The 18,608-nt window shown below is 34.7% G+C and overlaps 1 protein-coding gene across 1 annotated transcript in view; it reads right to left on the bottom strand.

The window, feature by feature from the left end:
- The window catches only part of LOC122795024 (ribonuclease inhibitor-like), a 553,493-nt gene extending 547,341 nt beyond the window's left edge, over positions 1 to 6,152 (bottom strand). Inside the window, exons 1-3 of the mRNA XM_044063606.1 lie at positions 6,142 to 6,152; positions 4,127 to 4,213; positions 1,146 to 1,232 (exon numbers count right to left, since the gene is read on the bottom strand). Coding sequence (XP_043919541.1) covers positions 1,146 to 1,232; positions 4,127 to 4,213; positions 6,142 to 6,152 — 185 coding nt within the window. The remainder of the gene's footprint in view (positions 1 to 1,145; positions 1,233 to 4,126; positions 4,214 to 6,141) is intronic.
- Positions 6,153 to 18,608: the final 12,456 nt, after the last annotated feature.

Here is an 18,608-nt window from a genome sequence, read left to right as displayed (position 1 = left end):
CCATACACATTATCCTAAGTGCAAGACACAGCCCATTGCTCAAAGGGGCACAGTATACAGAATTTATTTTTTTGTTCAAAAAATGTTTTATTTAAAATAATATAAAACATATATAATTATATGCCGTATATGTAGAGACGTGGATAAAATATCGCACTCAAATTTATATCTGTAAAACATTTGATTGAGAGAAGACAATAATTTTTTTTAATTATGGCTATCTAAATTTGCTTTAATTTTATCCAAAATCTAAAATTATTATTTTTTAATCATTAGAACTCAGAGTTATAATATTCATTTCCATACAGTATTTAGTGGTGGGTAATCTAAGAAATGTGCTCATGTTAGGTGATAATTCACTTTTCTAATTGAAACTACCATACATCAGCAGTCAGTAGAGGGGGAGTTGAACACTTGAATTTTAATATCACATTAGCTGATTTTCATAAATCAGTGCTCAGTATAATTGGAGATAAACACATGAATTTTAATACTGAACTTTCTGGTTTCCATGTATCATTGATCAGTAGAAGCCGAGCTACACAACTGAATTTTAATACTACATTATCTTTTTCTGTAATCAGTATTCAGTACAAGGGGAGATGTACACCTGACTATTAATGCCACATTATGTGGTTTCTGTATATTAATGCTTAATACAAGGGGCACTGTTAATACAAGGGGCACTGTACACCTTACTGTTAATACCACATTATGTGGTTTCTGTACATTACTGCTTAATACAAGGGGCACTGTACACCTGAATTTTAATACCACATCATGTGGTTTCTGTATATCAGTGCTTAATACAAAGGGCACTGTACACCTGAATTTTAATACCACATTATGTGGTTTCTGTAAATCACTACTCGGTACAGGCTCATTATAGTTTGGCAGTCCTCTCATCTCTCCATATTCTCCTTTCTCTTATCAATGAAATAAATGTACTTAAACTTAACATTTGCAGAAAGCTAGGTGGGGACATAATCTAGAAAAAGAAAAGTTCAAAAACCTTGTTAACCAGTTTATACCTTGGAACTTTCAAATTGCTTCTTCCCTCTTAGTAAGTAAATACATATAATCACTAAATCATTTTCAAAGTGTTAAAACTGATATTTCATCTGGTTACAAAATAAGGCACTTACTGTATATCCTGTATCTTACAATTAAGACTCTGTAAGGCAACAGACAGAAGTTCTGCCCCTTCAACATTGACATTGTTCAAAGACAGGCTGTGTACAAAAACAAAAACAAAAAAAGTAAAGGCTATGTATACAGTCTCTGTGTCTCTGTTTCAACATCATGTAAATCATTCACAACTGGATATAGTATTCCACGTTTGCAGTTATACATTTACTGAAGAAAGCAAGCCATTGCTATATCCCATATTATCTAAAAAAAATCTCACTTGAAACTAGTTATTAGTTTTTGTCTGTGTGGTACATTAATATGTTATGACAGAATATAGTATCCAGTTATTTATTTTTTTATTTATGATTATATTGCAGTTGTAACTTATCTTAGTACTCCATAGCTATAGTCTGGTAACAAATATTGGATGGAAAAAAACTTCATCACAGGATGTACACACACACACACACACACACACACACACACACACACACACACACACACACACACACACACACACACACACACACACACACACACACACACACACACACACACACACACATTAGATAATGATGAAAATGTTTACATATAAATAATAATAGTATTTCGGCTTTTCCCGGTTAGGGGTCGCCACAGTGGAACTCCGGTCCGCTAATGATTGGCAGTGGATTTTATGGTGCCGAGTTGCCAGTCTGACTCCCAACCTCCAACATATATATATATATATATATATATATATATGGATCTACTTTGAAAGCTCACAAGGCCAGCAAATATCTGTCATTCTGTAACTGGCTAGCTGTATTATCTGGCTCCTAGATCATGCTAGGTCATGCTTCCAAGAAACATGGCTAGCAACACTGCAGAATGTCCTGACTGCATGAACAGCGTGACATGCATGCAAAGGATTGGTTTATGTTAATAGATTTGAAGGTAATTTCCATGAACGGTATTCGTCATTAAGAAAGCATTGAACGTTTGTTTTAATGAACAGGCATACTAATGAAAGTAAAATCATCAAAAAACCATAGTTGGCCGACACTGCAAACGTCTGATAATACTGTGAAGTAAAACTAAAGAGCACGCTCTTCATAAACACAGCTTCTGAAGAGCAGACTGCATAACATAACCTAAAGGAAACTCCTTCATATATGAATAAATAAGAACATTATTACCTAGTACGAAGTGATGCAAACATACACTCAAATACTTCTTTAAAGAAATAATTCCATTTATTGCAATGCATTGCTTTGAAAAAACAAAATAACCTAACAGATGCAGAAGGCAAAGTCAGGAAACATAGCTAGACTTTTAAGAGAAGCGCTACAGATGTAATAAAGGATTGTACATCGGACCTGTATCTATTCTCAACAACTACTTGTAAAATACATTATTTATATACTTGACAACTGAATAATATATCTTGTCTTCAGCAAAATGTATAAAATCTACTGCTTCAACATAATATGTTAGTTAAACTGTTTCATTTTATAATTGAAATACCAAGGCAATTGTATTTTAATAATTTTGCTACATTTAAGCTGATGTATTAATGTACTAAGTACCCTTTCCTTTCTGTGGGCCAACTGTGAGTATTCAATGCATTTAAATTTGTTGATGTGGACATTCACTAAAAGGAACATTCAATATTTTACAGTTGTTCTGGGAACAAACTCTTTGATTAGTAAACATAGACCCACAAAGGATAGTAGGTTGCACACGTAGATGTTTCTAGTAAGTTCTACAAAATCTGTCTTATTAGCATGTGCTTCAGGTCATGTCTCCTCTCATCTGCATATCATTTCTGGTAAGCATAACTAAAATAGGTGTCAGTCAAGACTTTCCACTTGCTACTTTCCTTATATCATTTTCTGAGTATTTTTCCGAAAGTTTTATAAATTGCCTAATTGTATATGTTCATGAAAAACACACATATCGAGAGAACCTAACTAGAAGCTATTAATTTATGCACTTAGTAATCGAGACATGAATAGTGACCTGAGATATACTCCTTCCATCCACAATTATGTTAACATGGAGCTGCACATCAAAGTCCTTTTGGAAATGTCTGATCAATATGAAAACAACCTCATAAAAACAGTAAATAAAAAAGCCCAAAACTGGTCATAAATGTTGAAAGCTTACAGTTTACATCTTATCCATTTATGAGCCCCCTTTTAACTTTTTTTCTGTTTATATATCTCCTTTAAATTAACATGGAAATATTTGAAATTCATGTATATCTTTAGGTACTTATATTATACCTAATACCTTCTAAATCTCGTTTCCTCATGTGCTAATAGTTTATTGTAATGTTCATATTTTGACAATGGGCCACACATTATAGCATCATCCACAGATTAATATGGAGTTTGATATGAATTTACTTTGTAGCCCCTTTTAAATATAGTAAGGTTATAGTCTCTGACTGAACTGCCTCTGTCCCTGTTTGGTTCTTTCTTTGTCTTGTAGTCACTTGTAGTTCATTCCTTCCATATCTGTCATACCATCAGCTTATTTCTATATATCAGCTCTCAATATTGGCTGACATGACTGTCACACAGCCAGACTGTAGCTGCTTGTTCACATGTTGCTTGGCAGTGGAACACATTAGCTTCATAGTAAATACTAAGCTATCTGCCCTTGTGGGCCATTTTAAGCCTAACTCAACTTCCCTTTCAAAGGTGAGAATCAAACCCCATAATTTGTGTCTGTGAAGTAAACACCTTAAACAGTATACCAATCCCTAGCTGAAATAAGTTTCTAAACTTCTGAGAGAAGAATCTCCTCTCTAGAAAAGGAAGAGTTTAGATGTGTTGCTGCTAAATGTAGAACTGCAGTAACTCATACAAATACCTCAGGTTTGAAACTTTCAAATGATCTTCAAACATGACATAATATCTTCAAACATGACATAATTGCACATAATGATAAATGATTCAAATAATTCTAACAGTGGTATTTACACTGGGAGCATACCCGACACACTTACTTTATCTCCTGTATCTTATTGCTTGGACTCTGCAGGACCTCAGACAAATATTTCACTTCTTCACTTCCAGTTCCAGTTGAGTCCAGGCTGCAGAGAAATAAAAAGATATATACCAAGTTAGGGAAATTTCTGTGTTTTATCATTACATCAGTCATTTGTGACAACTCTCTGTACTCCAAAGTTACAGTAATGTCATTAAAGAAGAGTTGCAAAACATTGCCATCTTTAGTTCACATAAAATATCTCTGCCTTTAAACAAGTTACCAGTTTCTGGCCTTTGGCATACATGGCTTACGGAGTGACAGGCATACAGCAACACCACACTGCTGGAACTAATGCCTTAGATGTGAGACATTGTGCTTCTGAGTGCTCCATTAAAAATTAAATGCAAAGACATTTTTCCCTGATCGTATTAACAGTACATGAATAACCAACCCATGTCTTATTACTATGCAGTCTGAGTATAGATCTCAACTTTCCTGATTTTTGCAGTGCATATTTTATACAGAATTTAAATGTTTGTTCTGTCTTCCTGATAAGATTCAGCTTTGTCATTATTTTGCACTGACAAAGGCTTGCCTGTCTGCCATGTGTTAGCAGACTTTTTTGCTTTCTTTTCTTTTCTGAACATCTTTTTAAAAATGTGTGTGCAGACTGTACTTTCTTCTTATCTGTTTTAGCCTGCTTAAAAATTATTTAAGGTTTTGGTAGAAAGGCGACTGGTGTGTTCCATTAGTTAAAATCCTTTCAGGGGTGTTCTTTTGCCCATGCCTTGTTATCACTTATTAGTAATTCTTCTGCTTCTGGTATCCCCCCATAGTCTCTTGGATTTATCTGACTGATACTCTTTGACTGAGACATGAATATGAGGGAGACAGAATATGAGGGAGACATACATCTCAATTAGATACTTAGAATGCTGACATTAAGAATGTTCTTTGTATAAACCTCTCTATAGTCCACTTATTCGTTTTAAATTTGGCTTTACTGACATCAATTTTTCATAATAAATAGTAGTGCACGATATTTTGCTCTCTTATCGTATGCGATGTTTTGCTACAGCACACTGCTATTAATTGACTAGAAATATGTTAAGGAAAGTTTTTATACACATATTTATAAAGTTTTTATGATCTAATTCTCAAGTTTATTTTAACTTTAAATAAAAAATTTTTTATTTTAATTGCTAACACAATATTTCACTTTTTTATAGTTCATGCTTCACGTGACGATACAGAAATTAAGACGCATTGCCAAATAGCGATGGGTCTGAATATCTTTAAACAGTAATTCTCTGAATAAAACAACATAGTGCAGCAGTTGTTGATTGGATTAGCGATACAGCAAGTGACAATAATGCTGTTTGAGTAAAGGAACTGAAATGCAACTTTTATTTATTTGTTTATTTATTTGTTTATTTATTTATTTAATAGTAACCATTCTGTCAATAGAAGATTACTAATATTCATAAAATGATGCGATTTTATGTGGATATGTTTTTGTCAAACCTGAAGCTTAGACTTGTTTGTTTGTTTATGAAACAAGTACAAGAATTTGTAAGACTTTGGACTAGTGACATTTCTGGAGTACCTTTATAGGCTCCTAATGTAACATTGCGATACCCCAGTCACTTTAAGAGCTTGATTTCTTAATTGTTGTATTAATTGTTTTATTGCTTCTGTTAATGTTGCATTTGCCCGCCAAAACTCATTTAAAAAGAGGTTACATTTTCTGTTGTAAACTACATCTGATGAAGCGTAGTCAATCTACGTGAAAGCGCTCATTCCTTGTTTCTAATAAAGAAGTTTTTTATACTTGAAGACAGAGTTTTTTCCTGTGGCGATTTCTTCTGTTCTTTATGCAGTTTATTCCTTTGGTATTCAGAAGGCATCCTTAACCGTCAGAGATAGTTCGTACTTATTTTTTCTCCTTGTTGCATTTTTGCTATCTCTGACAGTACACATGGATCAAGTAGAAATAGAACTGGATTTTCGTCCGGAGTAGAGGGCTACTACCAAACCGGCATGGGATTCACTATTGCATCAGAACGATAACCCTTTATTGACCCTGGAATTAACCAACAATCTGGTTACCACACCAGCTCCCAACAACGGTGAGAGAATTACAGACTTTAATAGACTCACTAAAGATTTTCAGGATGACCTCTACAAGTTACAAAGGTATTCTTGGCAACGTTTGCATTTAGAAGCCTGCCTCCACTTTAAAGTTGTTCCGAGAGGCATGCGTATTTTTTGCATGCCCACATATGGGGACAGTCATCCCATACTGTTAAGAAAGTGGCAGGATTTAAACATCGAACTTGGCTTCAATTACATTAAACTTTTATTAGAATACTTTGCTCCTTTGGAGTTTGAATTACGGAACAAGATAGATAAACAGCAGTGTTATTTGAATGAACATTTTAAGTCTGACTATTTCACTAAGAGACTTGACAGTATATGGTCTCAAGTGCATGCATTTAGTGAGAGGCTACAGCAAACGAAACAAAGGAAACTTATCAAAGATGCAAATGATTTTTCTCTCGGACAAGTGTTCGTTTGGCCGAGAAATGAACACACAAGAACAACTATTGACTCTAATACCGTGCGTACTGATAAGACTGTACAAGGAGTTCCAGCAGTCACTGACTCCTTTATAGAACCTTCTGTTAGTTCGTCTAGTTTCAACTTCAACAAAACAGCCCATAATGAAGCAGCTGTTAATATCCCGTCGTTACTCATTACTAATGATGATAATTTACCTAATGACACTCCACCCCCGAATCAACAAGCGGCCAGAACCTATGCTTCTGCAGGAGCTATACCAAAAGATACGGGTTCTGCTTCTGCACGTTTTTTACCCTTCCCAGTGAAAAAACAAACAGGTTGGAGAGGTCGCTCTACCAGCAGAGGACCACGCAAGAGGAAGGGCTCGGAAGAAGGCTATGGAGCACGAATGAAACAAAGGAACTGAATAACTTAGTATGTAACTTATCTGATTTAACACTCAATGCATCTGATATTTCTCTTCTCAACAAAGGGCTAAACTTTATTCCTTCCCAGACTAGTTTTTTAAATGAAGTTTTGATTGATCTAAGGTTATTTTGCCGCAATGTATCACTTAAAATATTTTTTAAGGATAAGACAGCCCTACGGACTGACACTTTAAAGAATCTTTTCAAACGTAAAAGTAGTTTTGTGCCTGTAATACCACACAATGTAGAATGTTTTATGAAATTGTGCGAGAATGAGAAATGTTTACTATGAAACGAAAAAGATGTACTTATTTTAATATAACACAAGATGAGCAAAAGTCACTGAATATGTTTAAACAGAATGACAATATAACTATCAAACCAGCGGATAAAGGTGGAGCAGTAGTTGTATTAAATACAACTGATTATGATAAGAATATGACTTCTTTACTTTCTGATGTTAATACCTATAAAATTGTTTCCAGTAACTTTGTTACAGATACCATTAAAAAAATACAAGAAGATCTTTATGATCTCCTAATGTGTGGCCAAATAAGTTGCGAAACATATGAATATTTTTTTATTGAGTTTCCCACCATTCCTGTCATTAAGGGCTTACCTAAGATACACAAAAATGTTTCGCCTGTGCCCATGAGACCTATAGTCTCTGGTGAAGGATGGAGTACCTCCACCATCTCATCCTTCATAGAACATTTGTTAAGACCCATAGTAAATGATATTCCGAACATTCTCAAGGATTCGTATCAGTTAATACAAGTTTTGAGAGACTTTAAGTGTGAAAAAAATTTTTCCAACTACCTGTTGGTGACTATGGATGTGAAGGATTTATTTACATGTATCCCGAATGAATCAGGACTTCAAGCCATAAGAGAGGTTTTAGTGACATGTTCCAACTACAGTAATAATAGACAAATATTGATTAACCATCTATTGGATATAGTTTTGAACAACAACATTTTTTTTATATAAGGATAAATACTATTTGCAGCAATGGGGGGTTGCCATGGGCACCCCCTGTGCGAATAGTTATGCTAATTTAGTTGTCTATTCTTGGGAACGGAACCATCTATTTAAACACACACAATTCAGAAATATTAAATTATATAAACGATTTGTGGACGATGTCCTTTTTGTATGGGAAGGCACTGAAAATGACTGCATCCAATTTGTTAAAGATATAGAAACTACCAGTCCCTTCCTGAGATTTACCATAGAAACCTCAGCTGAATGTGTTAGTTTCTTAGACTTAACCTTACATTTGAATATAAATGGAACAATAGACATCTCTCTATATAGAAAACCTACTTGGAGAAACACACTGCTGAAATTTGAGAGCATGCATCCAAGATTCATGTTTCCAGGTATTGTTACCAGTCAATTGAGTAGAATAGCAAGGATTTGCAGTGATGATCAAGTTTTTAAAACTGAATTGGACAATTTAGTAACTTTATTTAGAGATAGAGGCTATCCTAATAAAATCATTAACAACTGTAAACAACAAATGTTTGGCAATATATCATTAGGTATGACCCAGTCCAGTTGTGGGGTTAGACAAAGGGGACTGAATATTTCATCTACTAAAAATAGTTTCACTGAGAAGTTATCTTTCACTATAAAATATACCAGTGATATTGTGGCACTTAAAAAAGTAATAAATAAAAATTGGAATGTGCTCATTATGGATGTGTTTACTAAGAAAGTCTTAGGTGAACGTCCCAGATTTAGCTATAAGAATTGTAATAATCTCAAGCAGTTACTATGTATAGATAAAAAACCTCTTCGAATAGTGTGTGAACCTGTTCAATATGGAACTTATCCTTGTGGCCATTGCCATATGTGTCCTTATATCTCCAGAAAACAGTCCTTCACTCATCCAGAAGGTATTTTTAAGTTTGTACCTTCTACTTACTGTAATTGTGACAGTACTAACCTTACATACCTTGCAACGTGTGATAATTGTGATGCATTCTACGTTGGCCTGACTAAGCGTAGGTTAAGAGATAGGGTTTATAACCATCTCTACGATATTAGAAAGGGCAATGAACAGAATGCGCTAGCAAAACACCTACTAGAATATACAACACACAGATTCAGTTTTAAAGTCCTACAATTGGTCACCACTAACTTAAGGGGAGGTGACAATATTAATCAATTGGCTTGTACTGAACTCAAATGGATACTCACCTTAAAAGCCCACATTAGTCCAGGTATCAACCAGTTTGTTTCCATAAAACCCATACTAAACAATAGGAAGCTTTGAAGTTATTGTATAGGTAGCTTAATATATATTTTTTCTGTCTTCGATCAATGATGTCCTACCAGATTCAGAATATGTATTTAGCCTATCTAATCAGCAATTATTACTAAGATGAATTAAATATTGTTGAAAGATACAGCTATATTTAATATTCTGTACATTATGATAGTTACATTAACCTTAATTTATTGTTTAATAATTTATCTATTTATTTTTATTTTCGCTGCTAATTCTCATTGTTTATTCTAAGTTCGTTGTTTATTTTAAATTCATTGTATTAAATTGCTACATTGTTTATTATTTTCTCATATATACATCTATTCATTTATAATAAGTAATCTTTTAGTTAATACCTATTTACATTATCATACTTAAATATACTTAATAGCAAAATTTTTCTATCTTATCCTTATTTACATTACAGAAATGCTAGCATGAATTTCTGCTATATATATATATTTTTTAACAAATCATATTTTTTAATAAATCATATTGAATATATATTTATTTATTAACAAATCACATTGATTATATTCTTTCCATTAAGGGACATGATAGTATACATCTTTTGTTTCCTTCCACTACTATTTGCTGCTATTATATGTAAATATTTTGTCTTTTATTCTGATAAATGACTTCTTTAATTGGTCCTTCATGGTAATTTATTATGTTTCTCTGACTTTCATATATCAGAACTCTTTTACTTGTTCGCACTATGGGTTCATTCACATAACCTTCTTCATTAAATTTTAGCGCATGTGTATTATGATTCTAGTTGTACAACGCATATTATTCATACATCTCAATTAGATACTTAGAATGCTGACATTAAGAATGTTCTTTGTATAAACCTCTCTATAGTCCACTTATTCGTTTTAAATTTGGCTTTACTGACATCAATTTTTCATAATAAATAGTAGTGCACGATATTTTGCTCTCTTATCGTATGCGATGTTTTGCTACAGCACACTGCTATTAATTGACTAGAAATATGTTAAGGAAAGTTTTTATACACATATTTATAAAGTTTTTATGATCTAATTCTCAAGTTTATTTTAACTTTAAATAAAAATTTTTTTATTTTAATTGCTAACACAATATTTCACTTTTTTATAGTTCATGCTTCACGTGACGATACAGAAATTAAGACGCATTGCCAAATAGCGATGGGTCTGAATATCTTTAAACAGTAATTCTCTGAATAAAACAACATAGTGCAGCAGTTGTTGAATGGATTAGCGATACAGCAAGTGACAATAATGCTGTTTGAGTAAAGGAACTGAAATGCAACTTTTATTTATTTGTTTATTTATTTGTTTATTTATTTATTTAATAGTAACCATTCTGTCAATAGAAGATTACTAATATTCATAAAATGATGCGATTTTATGTGGATATGTTTTTGTCAAACCTGAAGCTTAGACTTGTTTGTTTGTTTATGAAACAAGTACAAGAATTTGTAAGACTTTGGACTAGTGACATTTCTGGAGTACCTTTATAGGCTCCTAATGTAACATTGCGATACCCCAGTCACTTTAAGAGCTTGATTTCTTAATTGTTGTATTAATTGTTTTATTGCTTCTGTTAATGTTGCATTTGCCCGCCAAAACTCATTTAAAAAGAGGTTACATTTTCTGTTGTAAACTACATCTGATGAAGCGTAGTCAATCTACGTGAAAGCGCTCATTCCTTGTTTCTAATAAAGAAGTTTTTTATACTTGAAGACGGAGTTTTTTCCTGTGGCGATTTCTTCTGTTCTTTATGCAGCTTCTGGTATCTCCCCATAGTCTATTGGATTTATCTGACTGATACTCTTTGACTGAGACATGAATATGAGGGAGACAGAAGCTCTTTGTATTATAATAGAATGCTAGGCTCACAACCCAATGCAACATTTTAAGCCTAGCCAAGTTCCCGAAAATCAAGTTTGATAGCTAATGTTTCCAAAATGTTTTGTGGAGGGTGTATATGCTTAGGCAAACAATTGGCAAGTGTCCTTTCTCTAGTAGAGATGTGGGTAGCAGACTAGAATTATAGTTGTGGTTTCCTATCCAAGGTCCAGACAGGGAAGAACTCTGTTTCACTTGGACGGGAAGCCTGTTCTAGAGAAGGGGAACCTCTAAGACACATACCTGTCCCTCCAGCACATCCTATTTATGTTACTGGTGATGTTTAGGTCCCTATATCATGTGTTTGTGATGCCAGTTATTTTCCAAATGTGTAAAATGTGTAACAGGTCCATTAGTGCTGATCTGAGGAAGCTTTGTAGGCTAGGCATAGGTCACCTCTCAGCAGCCTCTAGAAAACTGAATATAGGGACAATGATTTGAAGTGGTCTGTATAGGACTTATGTTCTACCCCTTGTATTCTTTTTGTGAAAAATCTCTGTGGCCATTCCAATTGCTGCATATGCTTCTTGAGGTACATATCAAAGATGACATTTTACTCAATTATAGGCCTTATGAGGGCAAGCTACAACAGGACAATGACTTGTTTCAACATAGATGTTATACCTATACAAGTTTTTCAACATGGAATCATTTTCCCAGTACAGCAGAAACTTGTGGGTCAAATGTCAACTCTTCCTATCTGTGTTGCCAAGTCACTGACTAGTCTTATCTCTGGTGTGTATTATCAATGTGGTTGTTTACAGGGGTGGCTATCTTGCTGAAAGATACCATAATGCACTTTTCAGCTCTGAGATTTAGGTAATGATACTGAGACTAGTTATTAGTCTGTATCAGGCCCTCTTGGAGGATCTGAAATGAAAACAATTAAAAATAATTGCAGATCTGCAAGGCTGCCAATTCATGAGACTAGAAATATTGTCTGAATGACACGTAGTCTTAAAATATGCCAGGCATACAAAATGAAGAAAAGCAATAATAATGTAAATAGTTAAAGCAATCCCTCTGTGTAGCTCCAAATATTTGTGGAAGTTAATTATCCAGGCTTCCCAGTTCAATGTAAATAGCGCACATCGTTTATTTGTATACATTAGTATGAGTTTTTTTACCAATAGTATTTTGAGTGAATGTAGAATTAGCAAATACTTTTCACTGTGTTGTTATGGTTTGAATGTCTGTAGTTGCTCATCAGGTTTTAGTAGGCACTATCATATCACAAGTATAATAAAAATAAATCTTTACATCTAAAGAACATCTAAACAATAAATAAATACATCTAAAGAAATCCCAATCTCTATGCACCACATGCTCTAGAGATCTCAACCTCATTACTGCAGTCAACAAAACATGTTGGAGACAAATTCATAACCCAGAGACTGCCCATGCTATGGAATAGACTTCCCATGCATGTCAAGCAGAGCACCTTACTGGCCCTCTTCAAGAGAAATTTTGATGAGTGGATGGGAAATAGAAAATTCACCCCAGGTATCACTTCAGTGGTTTTACTCGACAGAGGCGCTAGGAACTAAGGTCAGGTGGCATGATGCCAGGGTAGGTTTGTGCAGTTGAAGAGGCTAATGGCCAAAGATATTGCTTTATTTTTCGATACTCTTGAGCTTGAAAAGTATATTAGTTTAAATCTAGCACCTAAAGGCGTATGGGTGGATCATCTGCCTGCTACTGATTTTTCAGGTTCCTATCACATTGTCAAACCTTTAAAAGTTTGAACGTCATAAGGTCGACACCATATGATCGAACTTTTAAACGTTCGAACATTTCAAAGGAGATCCCTATGCACCAGGGGCGGCCCGTGCTATTGGACTGCCGGACTGCAGCCCCAGCTGTAAAAATAAAGAAATTAAATAAAATAAAAGATAAAAAAAAAATTAAAATTCGCAGACTTTCATGCATGCGCACTAGTCCGAACTGCTGCTGAGACAGTCTGGAGCATGCGCAGACTGTTTCAGCAGCAGTCCAGACTGGGAAACATGTAAGAGCAGAGATCCCAGAAGTCTATGCAGTTGTAACTGCATAAACTGTCGCTGGAAACGGATCGGACTGCAACGTTGGCAGGCTGGAGTCTCGTCGGGGGAAGAACATCTCACATGGTGGATGTGCTCTAATGGACATAATGCGCAGGCAGGTTTGTAGTGCACTAACAGCTATGGATTTAATGGCAGAAAGGGATCGCTCCAGGTAAGAGGGACAGCTATGGATTTAATGGCATGAAGGGATGGGATCTACATCACTCCAGGTAAGGTGTGTGTGTATGTGTGTAAATGCCCCAGTTGCTATATACTGGTGGCTAGAACAAACTCATGGTGGTGTGGTAAGGAATACCTCAGGCTTGAACCCAGTACCTTGTATGCAGGTGTTAAGGATCTGAATCCCCTACCCACCACCATTTGTAAAAAAAAACTGCAGATTTTTGCCTCATATTTGATCTGATCTGGTCCTCATAATATCTGTGGTTTCTAAATGTTGCAGTGCTTGATATTTGATGGTGCAGTGGTAGCATTGTTGCTTCACAGCTGCCAGTTCTCAGGTTTGATTCTTGGCTGGGGTGCCTTCTGTGTGGGGTCTGCATCTTCTCCCTGTGTTTGTGTGGGTTTGCTTTTGTGTCCTCCCATGTTACAAAGACATGTCTGCATTATTTCTTCCTGGGCCTCTGCTGAAAATTGTTTTTTTGTTCCAAGTCAGACTGTCCTGATTAACAAATGTTAAATAAAATCGACAGGCATTTGAATTTCAGACTTCAGGTTTCTGAATGTTTAATTCCTTACATCTGATGGTGCAGTAGTAGCATTGTTGCCTCACAGCTATAGGTTTTCTGGTTTGATTCTTGGCTGGGGTGCCTTCTGTGTGGAGTCTGCATCTCATCCCTGTGTTTGTGTGGAGTTGCTCTGTTGTCCTGTCATTTTATAAAGACATGTGTCTGCAGTATTTCTCCCTGGGCCTCTGCTGAAAATTGTTTTTGTTCTGTCAGAAGTAAAATTAACAGGCATTTGAATTTCAGACTTCATATTCTTCAGAAAATACATAGTAACATAACCTTTTATTCTAGCAATTTTCTAAGTTTATAAGATGAATATTTGAAATGTGTCCTTATTTTTGGGACTGTATTACCCCATTATTGGCTTTGTCCAGTTTTTTTGTGCTAAGGTTAACAGCTATGGCAAGAACTGAATTCACTGAATATGTTTGAGGGCTGTATTCCCTCATTACTGGGTTTGTCCAGGTGTTTTGTGCTAAGAGGTTGACAGCTATGGTGAGAACTGAATTCATTAAATGATAGCCATTTAAGTTTCAGTCTTCTGCTCTTTCACAAAGCAGGTAATTTGGTGTAGTGGTAAGTTGCTCTGACTGTTTTTCACAGGGACCTTGGCAGTAAAATGTATGGTGGTAACACAGCATTTTATTCTAGCAACTTTCCAAGATTATACAAGCAATGTTTAATGTGTCCCTGGTTTTTGGGCTTTTGACCCCCCCCCAATAAATTTGGCTTTTTCCAGATTTCTTGTGCTGCGAAGTTGAGATGCAGTTCAGTATTGAGTAGATTTTACAAGGAGCTGAGAGCTGCAGGGGAAGAGAAGTTTAGTGCTGCTTATGCTAAGACAGCTTGCATTGTTAATAGGACAACAGGTTGTGTACTTGCTTTGGATGCAGAAGGTTGTTGGTACTACTCCCACAAGGGGTGAATGCTGCTGTACTGAAAAAGTTAAGATACTAACTATGAGCCTGTTATCAGTTTGCCATCCATTTCCTATTGTAATATTACAAACAAGTGAATAACGAAAAATAAACTTGTAAAACAAAACAGGTAGCAGCAAAGCCAACGCTTACCAATAAACAGAACGAAAATTTAATAAAATAAAGTGCTTTTCGTTTGCTACTATTAGCAAACTTCTTCAGACAATGTTACCATGTTACATTCAGGTTATATATATCTCCCCCTATTAATTAAGTAATTAGTTAATCAAATTAAATTAAATTAACTTCAAAAAGAAATTAACTTCAAAAAGAAATACTTCTCTACATTACTTGATATGTACTAAATACATCCACTTACTTAAATACAATAATATTATTACAATATACTTTAATAAAAACTTGTAAAGTTGAAAAACGAAAACGTAGTATTTATAATTAGTATTTTTTTAAAAACTTTAAAAACTTTAAAACCATGTTATGTTAGTTTAACTTACCATGTGGGTCCTTAAAATTCTTATGGACACTTTAGAACATATTAATGTGAATTTTAAAACATAAAAATAATGTAAACCACCAATAATTATAAATTCATAACAAATATAACCATTCATTTTCCTATATTATTGAATTTTCTAAAATCATCTCTTCAAGCTTTTAAGCTTTAACACACTACTCAAACTACAATTTTCATTTATGCCTTGTAAATTGTATGCGTTGAGCTTGATCTGCCAAAATAACTCAAGTTCCTCCAATTTCAATGGTATAGGGCCACCTCTTACATCTGGATTTGGTTGGTCAATCACTAAGAATTTAAAGCTATGCCCAGGGTAACATGCTATATGCTTTGCTAGGGCATTATCTTGTTTATTCTTACTAATGGCATAAGAATGCTCATATATACGATCCCGGAGTCTTCTCTCCGTCTTACCCACATAAAATGCTTGGCATCCCTGACATTGGGCCAAGTACACCACCATTCTAGTATTACAATTAGCCCTACACTTCAACTTATACTGAACATTATGTACAGAAAATCTATTAGATTCCATTACTAGTTTACAAAAATTACAGTTTTGGCATTTATACATTCCAGTAATTTTTGGCTGTTTTTTTCTTTTGTTGTTCATATAGTGCCTTCAAATTCATCCCTTTCCTGAAAGTAGACACAGGATATTTTCCCACTTTGGTTGATATATTAGGGTTACTTGCAAAAATAAACCAATTTTTTCATAATATGCCTATACAATGGTAACTAAATATGTTATAAGTTGTAATAAACTTTGTTTCAAGTACATCAGGTGTAGCAGGGGTTCTCAAGTTTGTTACAGAGGGGTTCCCAGTGTTATTTAATATAACTTCTTGTATGGTGACACTTCTATCTATAGACAAAATAGGCTTGTACGTTCCCTTTGTGCGTTTGTCACTTACTTCTGAAATCAATCCTAAGATTAATTCTGAAGGGTAACCTCTCTGTGTGAACATCCTCTCCAAGAGTTGACATTCCTCTTGGAAGTCTTGCTCTGTGGAAGTTATACGAGCTGCTCGCACTAGTTGACCTTTAACAACAGAGCGTTTTTGATAAAATGGGTGGCAGCTAGTAAAATGTAAAAATGTATTTGAATATGTTTCCTTCCTATATATTTTAGCCTCATAACATTCCTGATTTACATTTTTTGTTAAACAGATATCTAAGTAGGCTATCCTGTGAGTGTCAAAAGTGGATGTAAACCGAAAAAAATCAGTTGAGTTGTTAAAAATGTTTAATATTGCTTCACCCACTTTTTTGTTACCATCAAACAGGATAAAGATGTCATCCAAGAACCGTGTATAAAAAACTAATTTCATTTTAATATTTTCATTTTTAAACACGTACTCAGACTCCCAGTGGGCCATCACTAAATTCGCTATACTAGCTCCACATGGAGAGCCCATAGCCACACCTGTTTTCTGAAGAAAAAAGTTATCACCAAACATAAAAAAATTGTTATATAAAACCATTCCCAACAGTTCTTTCACAAGTGAGATTTCCTCTATTGTAGCCCTATTCTTAACCATAACTCGGGTTACCCATTCTATTCCAGTGTCTTGTGGTATACTGGTATAGAGATCCTTAACGTCCACAGTAAGGAAGTTGTGGTTAGGATTAAATTCCAACTCATTCAACTTCTCTAAAAATGACCAGGAATCTTTACAGATTTGTGCCTCTAATTTTACAAATTTTTGTAAAATAGAATCTATCACCTTTGCACAGGGGTAAGTAGGAGACCCACGTCCATCTACAAGAGGTCTCATGGGTGGATTTCTCAAATCTTTATGTATTTTTGGAATTCCAAATAAGTATGGGTATCTTGGAAACTGCGTCGACATGTAATTGAATATGCTTTGTTCGATTCGCCCATCTATAAACATATCTAATAAGCTGTTCTTTATTCCCAAATATGCTTGATTTATCTCATAACGGGAACTAATTTCATAAACGGGGTCATTTAACAATTTTACCATTCGATTAAAGTAGTCTATGTTATCGAAAATTACCAGACCCCCTCCCTTATCAGGTTTACAGACTCTTATGTCATGTAGTTTAATGAAATCCAAAAATCCTTTCTCCTTCTGAAAAATAGGGTCATTAGTGTAGACTTTACCTCTGTGTTTCATATTAAAACGAATATCTAGTTCGCACATTTGTTCAAACACTTGAATAAGTGGATGTAGAGGTGGATTAAATGTACTAGAAATTCTAAACTGGTCATTTTAAACTGTGTTTGGATTTGCACCCATCATCAGGTTAAAATTCAATTTCCTCGTGAATGTTTTAAGGTCTACAATTGTTCTAACTAAATCACAGTTTTGTCTAGGAACATATGTGTTTCCTTTAGAAAGGAAATCTACCATATCAGAACCTATAGTTGTGGAAGAAAAATTGTACACTTTAAAGTAATTTGATCTGTTAGTGATTATTATAGGTTCTCTTCCCATAGGTACTGATTCAGCTACACATGTATAATGGTTAATAAACACAGTCTCAGAATCTTTGGAGGGTAGGGATTCACAAAAGTCTTTATCAATCCGGTTCCTATGTTGCACTGAATTAACATGCTGTTCTTTTAAACCATGTGATGAAAAAGACACAACAAACAAGTCTTGTTTATCTCCTAGTTCTATTTCTTTTTCTTTTGATTTCTGTTGGACCATTGCTTTGGTCTTGTTCCTGTTTGGTTCCCCTCCCGAAAATTCTGTTTTTTTGTGTAATGTTGATTGTTTGTGTTAGCCAGTCTTTCACTTCTCCTAATTTCTGTTTGACTTTGCTCATCAGTTTGGTTAAAATCTTCATTTTCTTGTGCCATAGTGTTAGGCAGATGATTTGTATGTTGTAAAGTAGAACGCTGATTAGTGTAACCCATAATGGAACTGTTGTCAGGGGCAGTTTTCCATACTTGGGCTGTAGAAGGAAGTGGATAAGCTTTCCCTTCCTTATATGCTGTAATATCTCGATCTAACTTTTTGGTTTTGTTATTTTTAAGTTTCACCAGGTACTGGTCTATACTTGAAAAAATATGACTGTATTCATATTTGTACCTGGAGAAATCACTGTCAAGTTTTATTTTGGCATCT

Source organism: Protopterus annectens, chromosome 2.part1, assembly GCF_019279795.1.
Source record: "Protopterus annectens isolate FY-2018-M chromosome 2.part1, PAN1.0, whole genome shotgun sequence".
Classification (NCBI taxonomy): domain Eukaryota; kingdom Metazoa; phylum Chordata; order Ceratodontiformes; family Protopteridae; genus Protopterus; species Protopterus annectens.
This window is presented reverse-complemented; position numbering and strand designations above follow the sequence as displayed.